The following is a 16,434-nucleotide window of genomic DNA, read 5'->3' as shown; positions in this document are numbered from 1 at the left end:
CGGGACCCGGCTGTCACTTCACTTTTCCGCGCCGCCTTCCAGCTTTCTCGCCCGGCCGCGGGGCCCCGCCGTGCGCGCGCCCGCCGCCGCCCCCTCGCGGCCGCGCGCCCGCGGAGGAGGGGCGGAGCGGGGAGGGGGCAGGGAGGCGCGCGGCGCGGCGGGCCGACGTGGGACTCGCGCTCTCGCGGTCTCTCCCGGGCGGGCACGCGGGCACGCGCAGTCGCGGGCGCGCGCGCGGACGGCCGGGCGGCGGCGGCTCAAGGAGGCGGTGGCTCCACTTTTCAGGACTCAGGGGCGGCCACAGCGACAGCCGCGGGCAGCAGCCTCGGGAGCCGGAGCTGGAACGGCCGGGGCGGCGGCGGCGGCGCCGGGGGTGAGTTCGGGCGGGCGCGGGCGCGGCGGGGACAGGCGTGGCCGGGCGGTCCGGTGCGCGGTGCGCGGGTCCGGGTTCGGTGACCGGACGGTCCGAGGGGACATCCCGTCACCGGGGCCTCCTCCGCGCCCCTTTCCCCCGCGCCTCCGCTGACTCCTCTCCCCGGGCTGGGGCTCGAGCTCGCGACCTGCGCGGACGCCCCTCCCTCAGGTACCCGTTGGGCCCCCGCCCCGACCCCCCGCTCCCCTCGGCGCCGCTCGCGACCCGGTTCCCTCCCCGCGCCCCGCGTGCCCCCGTCCCCGCGCCCCCTCCCGCGAGCCTCCTGCCCCGGTTTCTCGCCCTTTCCACCCCTCCCCCTCCTCCCCATCCACCCCTCCTCCTGCCTCTTCCCTCCCTGCCCATCCTCTACCCCCTTCCGTTCTCGGTTCCCCATCCCTCTCCAGCCGCATCCTGGAACTAAGTCTTTGCAAAAGTACAGGATAAATGTCACGGTGGAAAGTGCCCGGCTCGGTCTTCTGCTATTTTCACTAATTGCATAATTGCAGCACATGGTGTCTCTCCGGGCGAGTGCAGGGTCTGGCCCCCCCGGGGCCCGCCTGGAGACCCGGTGGGGTGTGTTTGTGTTTGCCCTGGTGTGGAGTGTGTGTTGTCCTGGTCTTTTGTGAAGCCCAGCGCTTGTCACAGTTTGGAGCCCAAGCCCATTTTTCTCCAACCTCTTCTCTGCAGCTCCCACTGGCCTGGTTCGAAACTGGATTCTCCCCCCGCCCTCCCCTTCTTCTCCCCCCTCCCTCTCTCTTCTCTCTTAGTGTTTTGATCCTTTTGCCCTTTACCATTTCTAATGAAGATAAAGCGTAGCTTCTTGTGTTTTTTTTCCCACGACCGACCAGAAATGTCCAATCCATCTTCCCTTAAGGAAATTAAGGCCGCTTTAGAAAGACCTCATCCTGTGCTCGGTGGCTGTTAGACCTATTTGCATGTCTTCAAGATTCATCGTTTTGCCTTCTGTATTCTTGAGCGTCTACTCAAATATTTCTATTTGAGTACAAAAGGAAATGCTAGGGTTTACCTTAAGAGTATCTCGCCTTTCAGAAAGATATTAAGTTCTTCTTAGTTTTTTTGTTGTTGTTGTTGTTGTTGTTGCTTTAAAATCCCTGATTCCTAAAAATGTATGTTTCTGAATAGGTGGTAATTCAGTCTGGACCTTGGGAATCTAAATATTTGTGTTTACTCAGTTTGGATGCTCCTTGGCTGTTTAGAGTTTTGTATGTGGGCTGATGCCAATGACGGAGGGTTTTCATACAATGTCATAGCCCATTATAGAAAGGTGGTCCCCTCCAGGACATAGCACCTTTTCCTCAAAACTTTGGTGTTCCACGATTATTTCGTGCATAAATATCTCTGCAGGTAGGTGCAAAGCTGGCTATTGCTCGATATTCTGCATATAATATAAATTATTTTACATTTTAGAAAAGTTTGGAAACGTGAGTGGGAAGACAAATAGCAAGAAATCAGATGACAGAATTACGCGTTTTCCTGTTGTAAAAGCTCAAAGGAACATTTGCTTTTGCAGTTTTATACGATGAGGTACACTTATAAGGCTTATCTGGACAGTAATCCGGATTTATGGAGTGACTATGGTTGTTTTTACGTTATCAGTAATATTTATAACCAAATCATTTCATTTTTATGGAACATGTGAGTTTCATTTTGGATGTTGCTAATTTCCAAGACTAATTTACAATATGGAGTACATTGCTAATACAGGTTTAGGTAATTTGTGTGTTGAAGAAAGAACGATATCTAAACTCTTAATATAACCCGCATTTGAGGAAAGTTCTACTTTACTATTTTATGTTTAGAAGCCAAGTTTTACTTTGAGTACAAGGCAAAAATTTAAGTATCTTAATATCTTTGAAACTATCATGGAAGAGTAGCTCTATGTTTATAACGGCGGGATTCAAGTTCATCTTCACTCTAGATAATTGGACCAAATTAGCTATTTAGGAATTAATGTTAATAGATGATTTTAAAGCGCTGATTTAGAAGATAACATTTAGAGAGTTTTAATTCAGGAAGTTTCATTCATTTGTACTTTAGAGAGACAAAACACCAGTCTTGTAACTAATTAAAATGCTTATAGACAGTTTTTTCTTCATAAAGATTAGTTGTCACTTAGTTTTTCCCCATACTTTTTGCGTAAGCAGGCATTCAAAAACCAACAGCCACAGAATTTCCCCTTACTCTTGATATTTGAAAAAGATATGAAAACTTTGTTTCTACAAGTTTCTATAGTGGTTATTCGTGGCCTTGAGCAAATTTATCATCTGTAGGTTAAGATTTGGACAAAATAAGGTATCTTAGGTCCAAAGTGGAAATAATCTTTTTTCCTTATTGTGAAACTGTAGAAATTATACATCTATTTGGGTATTTTAATAGTTCTCTAGTGAGACTAATTTTAGTCTTCTGATATTCTGGAGCAGTTTCTGAAATTTGGGTTTCAGATTATGGCCCAGATTATATCATTGAGTAGTCTTTTAAGTAATTATATATACTTGTGGCATTATTAGATATTATGTAGTTACACATAAATAAAATTATTAAGATGAACGTGTAGCTTTATAACTAATGTAATATACAACTGAATTTCTAGGCATAGTTTATTAAACTGAAGCTGGAGTTTCAGTAAAAAAGAATTTTACTTAGGTTTCCATATGTTTGTCATATAATGGATTGCTTCTGGTTTAAGACGTATAAAATAATTTCTCACTCATTTCACATATCTCAAAATATTGCCAGCAGCATTTTGCTGTGTCTGAGGGCCTTTCTCTGAGAATTCTTCTCTTTCTTACTCGCATGCACATCTGCTCTATCTAACATGCTCTTATATACATACTTATAAGGTTTTCAACTTCTGATATATTTTTTTTTACTGAAAGAAGTAAGCTGAAAAAAGAAATCAGTGTTAAATCCAAGGGTGAGAATTTAAGTGAAATAGCAATGAAAGGAAAAAAAAGCAAGAAATACGTTAGGACGGTTAGAGCTAGATGTGAAACATACTGATATAAAATTTCAGGATTCTATTAAGTGACTTTAGTGCTCATAAAAGATGTCACGGCAGTGGAGACTCATGCTCTCCATTTACAGGGTAGAGAGAAAAGCAGTCAGGGTTCCCTGTGTGTTTCAGGATTCTATTAAGTGACTTTAGTGCTCATAAAAGATGTCACGGCTGTGGAGACTCATGCTCTCCATTTACAGGGTAGAGAGAAAAGCAGTCAGGGTTCCCTGTGTGTTTCAGAGCTGCATGGAGGAGGGGGCTGTTGAGGGTGAGAGGGTGGTGGTGCTGTGTTTGCGTGTTGTCTTATTGAAGGCGTTCAGGAATTTCTGTTGACTCTTCACCCCCTGTACTTCCTGATTCCTCCGTTCTCTTGCAGTGCTTTTTGGTTTGTGTTACCATACGAATTTCAACCACTTAAAGGTCTGTATTAGGAAATCACTTTGATTTAGAGCAAGCTACAAGTTAAATCTTTGGTGATGATGAGTTTTAATCATTGTCAGCTAGCTATACATTTGGACCGATTATAGTAATAAAAAACAGTGCTTTATTTGAGGTGTCCTTCTTTTACATATTGATTCTTATTCTCGATCTATCAAATACAGTTTTATTTCAAGTCCTGATTTGGTTGAGAGTAACATAGTATCTTTTTCAAAAGGAATTTGTCCCATTTATCTGTGATTCTTAAAGGTATATTTTGTGTTGTTAATGTCACTTCTTTTTTTTTAAAATTAATTAATTAATTAATTTGGCTGTGTTGGGTCTTCGTTTCTGTGTGAGGGCTTTCTCTAGTTGCGGCGAGCGGGGGCCACTCTTCATCGTGGTGCGCGGGCCTCTCACTGTCGTGGCCTCTCTTGTTGCGGAGCACAAGCTCCAGACGCGCAGGCTCAGTAGTTGTGGCTCACGGGCTCTACAGCGCAGGCTCAGTAGTTGTGGCACATGGGCTTAGTTGCTCCGCGGCATGTGGGATCTTCCCAGACCAGGGCTCGAACCCGTGTCCGCTGCATCGGCAGGCAGACTCTCAACCACTGCGCCACCAGGGAAGCCCCTAATGTCACTTCTTAAAGGTAGTTTTGTTTTTTAAGGAAGAGGTACCTCAGAAGGTAGCTGCACCATCTCAGGTGGTTATGAGGTGACAGTAACATCGTTGAGAGTCTGGGTGTGGGTTTTGTCAGTTTGGGTTTGGACTTGTCAGTAAACTCTAACCTAGCCGGGTCACAAGGGATGTATTCATGGTGCTCAAACTCAGAAATTGATTATGATAGAATGACAGTTGTGAAGAGAACTGGCACTTTTTTTGTGTTATCTAGGTTATAACAACTTACAGTACCTGTGTACCAAGGTATTGAGGAAATTGAGTTGGTAATCAGAGTTCTTGTGGAGCATGAACTCAGGGCACAGGGAATTTGAAAGCCTTGAGGGATATTTCATCCAGACTTGGCGGGGGGGGAAGAACCCTTCATTGTTTCCATAAAGCCTTCATCTCCTGTGAAACGTGGTTGCTTGGTATATTGTTGGATTGGCGCTGGCACTGTGATACGGCTCAGTTTTTATCTAGAGTCATGGAGGCCTCTGTGTTCTTCTGTTATCACAAAGGTTACTTCAAACAATTGACTGGTTTAGAGGATTTTAACCTTAGCCCAGCCCGGAGGATGTATTCACGTGATATTGGTGCGAAAGTGTGCCCCATTCCTCTGTTCTTGCGGCTGTTTTTACTAACCTCTGTTACAGCCCTTAGCAAGTTGGCTTACCCACTGGATCAGATTTCTCATGCTTGTGGGACCAAAGGGCCTAGCAGAGTGCCTGGTGGGCAGTAGGCCGTCAGGTTTTTTTGGCTAACAGATTTATTGCCGTGTAATTCACATACTGTAAAATTCACTCTTTGAAAATGTGTAACTCAGTGGTTTTTAGAATATTTAGAGTTGTACAACATCACCATTATCTAATTTAAGAACATTTCATCACCCCAAAGGGAAACTTTGCACCTGTTAGCAGCCCTTTCCCATTCTTTCCTCACTCCCAGCCCCTGGCAGTTGCTTACTGACTTTTCTGTCTTTGTGGATTTACTTATTCTGGACGTTTCATATAAATGGAATCATGCAGTTAGAGGTCCTTTGTGACTGGCTTCTTTCACTTAGCATAATGTCTTCAAAATTCATCCATGTTGTAACATGTAGATACTATACTTCATTCCTTTATGTGGCTGAGTAATAGTCCATCGTTTGGATATACCACACTTGGTTTATCTGTTCGTCAGTTAGTGGACATTTGAGTTGTTTCCTCTTTTTGGTTCTATGAATAATGTTGCTGTGAGCATTTTGTGTATATATTTTGTATGTTTTCATTTCCCTCCTCAGTACACTTTGAATGGATGAAAGAAAAGTTTTGGCAACTCCCAAAGCTGTTTTGTAAAGTGACCAAGTCATTCATTTTATAGTGAGCTTTCCTTGGTTCCTCTAAGATTCACTGTCTATCTCTTCTTGAGGTACCTTACTGCAGTCCTCCCACAACTGAATAAATGATTTTTAACTCTCTAATCCAGGATCTAAAATGTCCACTGAGGCACAAAGAGTTGATGACAGTCCAAGCACTAGTGGAGGAAGTTCTGATGGAGACCAACGTGAAAGTGTCCAGCAAGAGCCAGAAAGAGAGCAAGTTCAGCCCAAGAAAAAGGAGGGAAAAATATCCAGCAAAACAGCTGCTAAATTGTCAACTAGTGCTAAAAGGTACCTCAATTATTGTAACCTCTTTGGTTTTCGTATCAGTTTATCATCTTAAGTTCTGTCTTTCTCTTGCATTTAGTCATTTATCTGGGATGTGGACCATGAAGTTCATGGACTTTTCTTTCTTCTTCAAGATTACTTCTTTTTCATGGTTTTAACTGTATGCAATATGAACTTTTTGGTATTTAAAGTCAGTTAAACAGCGTGGCAAATTTATAAAGTACATATACATAGTGTGTGTGTGTGTGTGCGCGCGTGCGTGTGTGTGCATGTGTGTGTGTTTATGTATTGTTAGGTGAGTATGTATAGGAAAATGCATGTAAAAGTGTGATGATTTGATTTATGGTTCCTTGACCATTAATATTTTATTCGGTTCAGTAGCAGAGAATAAAGAGTGGGAGTCCATTGAAATAGTTATTGGATGGTACTGTATTTCCTGCTCCTCCCTGTTAGTAAAGTGAGAAATGCAGGAGTTTAGTAACAAATGCATCTTGGTTTCATCATATTAGGCAGTGGTTCAGTCTCGATACAGATTTTCTTTTTCTCCAGAGAATAGCTAGATCTGGAAGGAAGATATTTGAGTGATTCCCTATTGCCACATCAATTGCTTATGATGATTGGCATGTCATTGGACTCAGCAGGCAAATCTGCTCTAATATTGTTACGTTACAGAATATCTCTTGGTAAATAATTTAAAGGTGAATTGAATTTAGTAGAATCTTGCCTGGTCCTGTGATGTACTGTTCTTGTTTTAATACCTTTTTTATATCAAATAGGAAGTGTAAAGAAAAGCAGTCTAAATTTTAGGCATAGTGGAATGTCTGAATGTTGAATGGTAGCTTTATACTTTACTCGGTAGTATGAATTAGGGGGAACCCATCCCAAAGATTATAAACCATGTAGGCTAGTGGACCTTGTTTCTCTCTGGCCTAGTCAGTCCACAGGATTGGGAAGAACCTTCTCAGGCCCCTGGCAGGACGTGACTTTCTAGGGAGAGGTGTTGGCGTGATGGTGCGCGGTGAGCTGCCTGCTCCAAGGGACTAGGGTACTCAGTTTCCCTTTTCCAGACGTGTGCTGCTGATCCCTGACCTCTGTTGAAAGAGCTGTGTGACAGTCAGGTAGCCTTGAACTTTAAACCTTCGAGCCTCTATACGCGAATATGCCAGCATGGGGAAAGGGTTCAGTTTGTTTCTGCTGTCACACCACAAATCCAGGAGGCCTCAGCTGGTGGACCTGGTGGTAACACAAAATGCCCTGCTGTGGAGAAGTGCGGGTGGAGTTAGAGCGGATGAGGAAGGTGGGGATGGAGAAAATAGGGCGTTTAGATGAAGGAAAGGAGGTGGGTGTGGGTGGGTAGGAGGTACTCAAGTACAGATTGTGGCCCATGTAAATGGAGAAACACTAATCAGTCAGTGTCTGATTGGCTCATAATAGCAATTGGTATTACTGCACTGCTGAGAGTAAGAAGGGTCTTTTGAGTTGCTTCCTGGCTGAAAAAAAATCCCTCCATTGACAGATATATTCTTGTGAATCTGTGGTTTTCAAACTGTGATTGATGACCTTCCTCTAGACAGTCTCTGGGTGGTTTACGGGACAGTGTCTGAAGTGACTTAGTCATTTACTATTTGTTTTAAATAAAAAAATGCTGCTTCACTGCTAATTTTTTAAGCAAAAAACCCCCCAAAAAACCCAACACAAAAAACTTAATTCTTCCCTTTTCCTTTTCCCCAATTTAGTTGATAGTGAAGTTAATTTTGTTCCCCCCACCGTCTCTGCTTAAGTTCTAACAACTGAGGAAAACATTGGGACTCATGAGCGCAGGGACTTAACATCTTTAATTCACCACAGTGCCTAATGTAATAGGGTCACGATAGTTTTTTACTGGCTGCCTTAGATCTTGAGTTTGTTGTAAGAGTTGGATCTTCTGTGGAGATTAGAGTCCCAGTACTAATGTGTTCAGAAGATCCAAGTTAGAAGCAGTTTCAAAATAAAATTCTAACTTGTTGTTATTGATAAATGATTTTTATTCAGATGAGATGTCTTTTCCAAATAGTGTCCTTTTGTGAGCCAGAGTTAATCATCTGGATCCGGGTTTGATTCTAGGTTCTGGCATTTAGTCTCTCTGTGATATTAGATGCATAGTTTAACATTTCTAGACCTCAGCTTTATCTTCTGTGAAATGGGGATAATAACGGTCCCGTCCTCACAGCCAGTTAAAGTCTACAGTGATATTTCTCCAAGTCCATTTGATAAACTTTAGGAAAATGAGGTATATGTTAAACTCTGAGGACTTAACGCTGTTTGTTAAACTAGAAAAACTCAGAGTTTTATAGTAACTCAAGAAAAGTACTTTGCACATAGATGTTCAATTGCATAAAATGTGCTATAATTGTAGAATTAATAATTAGGTGTAGAAACATGTTTTCTTGAAAAAAAATTTCAGTTTTCAGGTATTACAGAAAAGTAATGTTGGATACAGAAAATATTAAATGGGAAATTTATTTATTTACTTATTTGGCCATGCTCCACGGCTTGTGGGATCTTAGTTCCCTGACCAGCGATAGAACCTGGGCCCCAGCAGTGAAAGTGCAGAATCCTAACCACTGGACCGCCAGGGAATTCCTGGGAATTTTATTTAAACTATGGTAAAAATTAATTTCTGTCTTCTTCAGAGTTAAGAGGGAGATTTTGGTTACTTCTTTGATGCATTTTTGCTCCTCTTTGGCTTGAATTTGTTTCTTAAAAAATTGGCATGCTCTTATCATGGTCTGTTCTCTCGATAACGTCTGTATCACTGTTGGTATATTTGCTATACCTCTAATTATATTTGTTTTGTATATATATATTTGTCTTATTTGTAGTTGGACTGTACCTGAAGTAACAAATTTTGATGATTTCATTAAATGGACTAGTCAATTCAATAAAACATCTATTTTGAGCTCTTCATTGAATTGACTGTACTGTCAATGTGAATTTTAAAAAATATTTATTTATCTATTTACTTATTTGGTTGTACCGGGTCTTAGTTTCGGCAGGTGGGCTCCTTGGTTGCGGCTCACGGGCTCCTTAGTTGTGGCATGCGAACTCTTGGTTGCGGTATGCGTGTGGGATCTAGTTCCCTGACCAGGGATGGAACCCGGGCCCCCTGCATTGGGAGCTCCGAGTCTTAACCACTGCGCCACCAGGGAAGTCCCTGTAAATGTGAATTTTAAATCACATTTATTGCATGCTACCTTTGTTCAGAGTGGACATTGTGATTTTACTGGATACAATATAATACTGTCCTAGGGATGATACTTAGCTTTAGACTCTACATTTTTGTTAGGTTGAAAGGTTGATTTCAGTGTACATGTATTCCAATGTGAACTTCTATTATATGGGCTCATCTAAGTTTGTTTTCCACATAAGAATGAAGTAATACTCTTTATAGATAATCTTTCATAATTATTGTATTTTCTTGATTCTGAATGTGCATTTAAAAACTTTTTAATGTTCCTGAAATCAGGATGCATCTTACAGTTGATGTGCACCATCATGAATTTAGGGTGTCTTAAGAATCAGTGGTCTTTTGGATTCACAGGTGCGTGGTGTGTATCACCATTCAGAAGTAAACTCTAGGTTTATTGCTTGCAATGGCTCTGTGTTTTCTGGGTTAATTCAGAGACTACTTTGAGATTTTAAAAATTTTAGTAATTAGTTGCATGATGTTTTCTTCTTGAGAATGAGTTCATTTTGGAAGGTTTTGAGGAATGCAGACGGTAGGGGAATATAGAAAGTCATCTAAGTGGATGAAGGTTTTTTAAAATAATAACTGTTAAACAAACACCTTTGCGAATCCCCATGTCATATATTCATGTCCTGCTTGGCCCTGAGTAAGTTACTGAATTTTCTTTAGCCTAAAATATGTTTGTGTTTTAAACATGTCAGTACCTATACACCGCTTCATTTTTCTGAACCATAAGTCCAATATGTTGGTGTTAAAATGAATGTTTCATATTGCCTCCATTTTTGTCGTTTTGGTGCCGTTTTCTTCAGTCAAGGCTGAATGAATCATGATTGTGGCCCCCGTCCTCCACTCCCCTTTCTTTTTAGCAGATGACAGTCACGTGCAATACTCTTACCATTCCTGGAACATTTAAGGTATTGGGTGAAGTCTTACAAGCTGAAATTTAGTCTGCATTTTGCTTCTGACTTGACTCCGTAGCCATGTGCAGTCACTGACTTCTGTATCATAACGACTAAGGAAGTGGCACTGCCGGACAGAAATTCGAGTTAGGCAATTGTCTAGTTGATTTATGTCTCAAGAAAGGATTTTGTCTTAAAAGTTCTGATAAGAGAGAGGAGAGGTCTTTTTGTTTATTTGACTTAGCAAGATAATTGCTTGTCTTTTCACCTTACCAGTGTACAGTTACTAACCTTAGTATCCTAAATGGGGACTGATAAAACGGTAATACTTAGAAAATTCTGTGAGAGTTATTTAATTCACTTTTAATAGCCTAAGATCATCATGTAAAAGGTACACGGTAAGTGTGAATTATTGATACTTTTTCATTTTTCGTCACCCTAAGGGACAGTGCCTGAAATAGCTGCCTTCCTTACCCCGCGTGTCAAGACTGAGAAACTTAATACATACCATGATTACAACTTTTGAGATAGAATTGAATTGCTGTTATTGAAAACAGCAGGACGTCTTGCAACCGTTTAAATAGCAATTCTTCGTATAATCTTTTCTGTCAGGAGAAATACAGCCATTCTTTGGTAGCAGTGGCTCCAAATATATTATAGTATATTGACTCCCTGCGCAGAATTGTCAGGTTTATCAATTGCAAGTTTATAAATTGCTTTTTGTATTGAATAATTAGATTTAGAATTATAGATATCTGGAGGGGTTTCAAGTTCCATTATAGAATTATGTGACAAAATTATGAAATCAATTTTTTAAACCAAAAGGGACAGTATAAGTATAAAGCAAGATGAGTTATTTGAAGATCCCAAAGAAGTTCTTTTATGTTAAAAATAGTTTTCTTTGGCAGTTTAAGCATACTCTTTTGAATGCCTGTTCTTTTGGTCCTCTTATTTTAAAAACGAAAGTATAGGGCTTCCCTGGTGGCGCAGTGGTTGAGAGTCCACCTGCGGAGGCAGGGGACACAGGTTCGTGCCCCGGTCCGGGAAGATCCCACATGCCGCGGAGCGGCTGGGCCCGTGAGCCATGGCCGCTGAGCCTGTGCGTCCGGAACCTGTGCTCCGCAACGGGAGAGGCCACAACAGTGAGAGGCCTGCGTACCGCAGAATAAAATAAAATAAAATAAAATAAAGAATAAAAACGAAAGTATATATATGTGTATACACACACACATATAGGTATGTGCGTATATATATATATGTATATATCAGAATCACTTTACTGTACACTTGAAACTAACACAATATTGTAAATCAACGGTACTTAAATAGAAAAATTTTATGAAAGTTATTCATGTTTCTGGCAACAGATTAAACAGCACAGAGACATTTTTAATGAAAAGCAACAGTTTTTTGTTGAAACACTCTCCCTGTCCCAGTTGCATTCCTTTAGCTGTCTCTGGTTTGTCCTGCTTCTGGTTTTCTGCACAACCCTAAATCTTATGCATATACCTGCTTGTTGAATTGTTAACTTAAATAATATCTTTTGTCTCCTTGCTATGAAATTTGAGGATGTAGCTTGTTCACCTGCTTTCTTTTTTTTTCCCTCCTCCCGGTTAATGATAGTTATATTTAAAAGAAAGAGTATTGGTTGTCTTTCTAAACTAAATAATATAGTTAAGCCACTATTTCTTATTCCCTCACATTTCAGCAGTATTCCTTGGTTCCCTAGTTTGTAAAATGGGGATATTAGTACCTTTTTTCTTCTTTCCGTCTACTCACAGCCCCCCATCCACTTTTTGTTGGTTTCTATTAGCTACACCCAATTTCACATCTTCAAGGTTAGTAACGTTTTCATTGTGTAGTGCAACTACAACCTGTCTTCTGTGCTTTATCTGTAAGTAAAAGGCCAATAAACTGTCTGTACGTTTACCTAAATATTTAGTGCCACACCAAACACGGTGTTAGGATTAGATTTCCTCTAAGTCCAATGTTACAATCTCAGGGCTCCCCAGTGAGTCATAGCATCTAGGTGAAATAGGTCAAATCTTTCTGTTTTATGCCTTAATATCTGTTACATGATTAAAATTATTTTACGTTTGAGTTTCCTTCCTGTTCGATCTACGATTTTCTTAGGCAGAAAATGTAATCTCTTCTGGGATTTCTGACTGTCTTTCTCCCCGCTCCCCGAATAGTAGGTCTTTTTTAATCTTTATGTACTCCGCAGTCCCCTCTTGACCATCTCAACCTGTTTGATCTACACCCATCTGCTTTGTCTTCCAGAAATGCACTGAAATTTCTCCTCCTTTGGTGACCACCCCCTTCTCTTTGCTGTTTATTCCTTTTTGCATTTTCTGTATCTCCACCTGCTCCCCCCCGCCATTACCATGGGGTCCTGAAGGAGTGGGAGGTGAATGTGTGTGTTCTCAGTTTGCTGTCTTTAACCTGGACTTACCCATTTTGTTTTCAAGTGCCTGTTTTATTTATATTTTTGTGTGAAATCTACAAAGGGTATCAGATCTTTGAGATTTCTCTTATTTAATTCTGGACCATATGTACTTTAAATGCATATAAACACATCACAGAGTCCATATTAGAAGGAAATCATATGTTCTAACGATAAGAGGTCATGGAATTTGTCCTAGTTAGAACCTCTTCATTTTATAGGAGAGAAAATTGAGGCCTAAAGAGAGGGAGCAGGTGTGAGCAGTCTTTTTGCCCAAGAGTCCTCAATTAATGGGGTAGCAGAATTAGTAGTTTTTTTGGCTTTAAATTTGTTAGGCTTGCTCTACTTCATAATGCCTCCCCAACCCTGAGTCACATGGCTTAGAGAAGTGACCATTACATCTGGACCATGCGCTTCATTTGGGAGGTTGGTGGCAGTCCTTCTGGGGGATTTGCACCAATTCTGAGCTTCCTTTGGTTGTCTTGGAAAAGGCACAGAATGAAACTGTTTGAGAATAAATGTCTTTGTTAAAATTCTTATTTTTTTATGGTGCTTTTAGTCACCTGTTATTACCAGAAGAGCAGGCATCCAGCAGTTAGTGAATCTCATATTTTAAAACCAAGGCAGAGGAGAAGAAATGGTTTTGAGAATTTAAAAAAATTAGGCTTAACAAAGCCTACTTTTAATCATACATGAATGATAGAAGGTTGCTAAGTATACTCTTACAAAACAGTGTAGCACTGTTAGCCTTTGTATATGTATAGGGGGTTAGGTGCAGTTAAAAATAAAAGGTGAAAATAACTCATGAGGGCAAAAACAGGTTTTTAAAATAAAAGTTCTTTTTTTCCCCCCCTTTGCACAAAGCTCATGCAGTTACATTAAAATGAAGGCATTCTAGTAAGGCTTATTGAAACTTGAAAGCCTCAACTTGCTCCAACCTAGAGGCTTCAGGGAATAATACCATTTATACTTTGATAGCGGTTTTGGGTGTTAGAATGAGATCTTGATAATCCTTTCTTTACCAGTTGATTGGCTCAGTCAGGATGCTTGGATTCAACTTAATATGATCATTTTTCCGTCCTATATGGGATGTTCTAGTACAGAGCAGAAGTTGGAATGATCCATAAATAGTGTGGCAAACGTTTCCAATTTAAACTAGAAATTTTGGCTAGTGTTAGCAGTGGCTTAACGAAGTTTTCATTGAACTTATAGTGTTGCTAACACAGGCTGCAAGCACCGATGGTGGCCAGTCTCATGACTCTTTGTAGGAGCATTGTCAAAACTGTGGCAGAAATTACTACTTTGTTGGTATTGTATATGACGATTTATACGGTATTAGTATTTCAAATTAAAAGCATACAAACGGGAAAGACTAGTGTAAAAGTATAATTTTAATGAAATATTAAAAGAGTGAAGACATTTTAATGTAACTTTCTTTGTCTTTATTTTGAAGAATTCAGAAGGAACTTGCAGAAATTACTTTGGACCCGCCTCCCAACTGTAGGTAAGTACTTACGGATTTTTATTTATTTGTATCTTTTGCGGAAGAGGTAATTGAACTGTTAGTCTGATGCACAACTATTGTTGTTGTAGCCTGATTAGTTAGTAAAAACATCATTGTGGTTTGGACTTTAATGATTGTGGAAGACAGTGGTGGTGGTTGTCTCTGCAGAAATGGGATATTCCGCAAGTATGTTTGCAGTGGTAGAGTGGAGTCACCAAAAAACAGAGTAACGTAATAAAAATAAGGTAGTGAAATTATAGGGTAACAAATACAGTCACCTTTTAGTGAAAGAGGCGTGAGGGTTTTAAATGACTTCTTCAATGGTGCAATAACAGCGTGGCTAAAATATTTGCTATTTGATAATTATTCAATTGTTATCCTGTTGGAAATTGATTTTTAAAAGTGCTGGAACATTAAACAGTGTTCTTCATGGTTTACATTACTTCTTGTCGTCATGGCTTGTGACTAAGTCAGAACGGGTGATTGGAGGCAGGTTGAATTTAAAACGCTCTCTCCTTTATGACCACATACCCTCAACTTTCTGGTCTGAGTTTACTTATAGGAAGTTAACGTGCTTGCCCAGAAATGATTAATGATGTGCAGGTACGTAGTGGAAAGAGGAGAGAAACTATCTCCCACCTTAAACAGTATCTTGCATCTGGTGCCGTAGTTGCAAGATGGCTGTTTGGCGGTTTTAAGACAATTCTTTCTGTTTTGATGTGAACTCAGTGTTGAAACCAGGCCAGCGTGGAGTTTTTGTCGTTTAAATTGGTGGTGGTGTGCATCAGAGGTGAGAGGGCAGGTTTCCAATATTGAGTGCGTTGTTGGGTGTGATTTCTGATTTCACTGATTTTGTTTTTATATGAAAGCAAAGACAGCAACTATGGTTGTTAGTGAAAGTGAAAGTTTTGCAGATGGCTCTGTGGCTAGTTGACAGCTATTTTGTGTAGGAAAAATTCTAATAAGACTTAAAGTTTGTGGTGAATTTAATATGGTTCTTTACATGAGAGTCATATATAGTATATAAACTTGCAATAATAACATTCGAAGAAAGTTTCACTCAGCTAGAACAAATGATTCTTTGTTAGGAAAAACTGTTTAATAGTAAGACTTTTTTTCTCACACTTAAGACTATGTTACATCAAAGCTGTTTCAGATGACAGATCATTGTTTAGGCTTTGGTGGCCAATTTGTGTAAGTGGATTGATTTGTAGAAAAACTTCAGTTTGAATTAAACTAAAATCCCTTGTTTCTTATGATAATATTTGTTTTAATGGTTTGAATCTTTTTTTTTAATAAACTGTTTTACCTCATATATTATTTTTGTTACCTTTTTACAAACAACTGAACTGGTAAATATGTGAACTTAGTTTATACACTTATTTGCTTAAATTTTGACAACAGATTCTTGGCAAAATAAACTAATTGCTTTGTTTTGATGAGCTTGTTTAAGGCTCACTTTTGATAAATGAAATCCACATATAACGTGATGATTAGACTGTTTGCAACTTTACTATCATATGTTATTTTCTAATGCATTAGTCTAATTTAGCCTTGACTTACTACAAATAATAATTTAACTTAGATTAAACCGATATATTGTAAACATGCATGAAAACTGGAGAGTCTGTGAAAGGAATTACATAATGGTTATTATTACTTAAATAAACTTAAATAATTGAACCATAGTTCTATTTAATGTAAAAAAGAAAAGCTTAACTATGGTGTCATCTGAAATTTGGGGATTTACTTTTTCATTGAGCCTTAGTTAAAGTATCATTACTGGTTATGTAAGCAAAATATATGTAATAGTTTTACATTTAAAAATGTAGATGTCACACATAATAAGCCCCTCAGACAATCTCAGGAAAGACACCTACTTAGTTTTATTTTCCCCCCATTTTTATTGAGATATTGACATAGAACATTGTAGGAAAGATACTTTGTTTGGTTGATTTGCTGGCTTTGGGAAATTTGCAATGAAATCCTTTTAACCACGTGCAGGTTGGGTAACTAAATTTGCTTCAGAAGTAAGGACTATTGGTGAAGTGTCTTTAGCTCCTTTTATTGAACCCCTAATAGTTGATTGGACTGATCATGCAGACGCTAAGATCATGCCCACCTTCATGTTTGTGGTGCTCCCCTTGGCAAAGGATCTGCTGTGCTGGGGCTGGCTGGGAAGTGGTGATTACCCCCAGGTTCCCTGCGTGCTTG

The 16,434-nt window shown here is 40.0% G+C and overlaps 1 protein-coding gene across 5 annotated transcripts in view; it reads left to right on the top strand.

The window, feature by feature from the left end:
* Nucleotides 1-208: 208 nt before the first annotated feature.
* The window catches only part of UBE2E2 (ubiquitin conjugating enzyme E2 E2), a 353,955-nt gene continuing 337,729 nt past the window's right edge, over nucleotides 209-16,434 (top strand). Inside the window, exons 1-3 of one of the 5 annotated variants that reach the window (XR_010943415.1) lie at nucleotides 209-373; nucleotides 5,968-6,151; nucleotides 14,170-14,220. Coding sequence is in view for 3 of the 5 variants with exons in the window: in XM_067737367.1 (XP_067593468.1) it covers nucleotides 5,976-6,151; nucleotides 14,170-14,220 (227 nt within the window). In the remaining 2 variants the exon portion in view is untranslated. Of the gene's footprint in view, nucleotides 374-452; nucleotides 584-5,967; nucleotides 6,152-14,169; nucleotides 14,221-16,434 lie in introns of those variants that run through there. The other 4 variants (XR_010943414.1, XM_067737367.1, XM_067737365.1 and 1 more) reach the window with 4 other exon arrangements.

This window comes from Pseudorca crassidens, chromosome 5, assembly GCF_039906515.1.
Source record: "Pseudorca crassidens isolate mPseCra1 chromosome 5, mPseCra1.hap1, whole genome shotgun sequence".
In the NCBI taxonomy this organism is placed as follows: domain Eukaryota; kingdom Metazoa; phylum Chordata; class Mammalia; order Artiodactyla; family Delphinidae; genus Pseudorca; species Pseudorca crassidens.
This window is presented reverse-complemented; position numbering and strand designations above follow the sequence as displayed.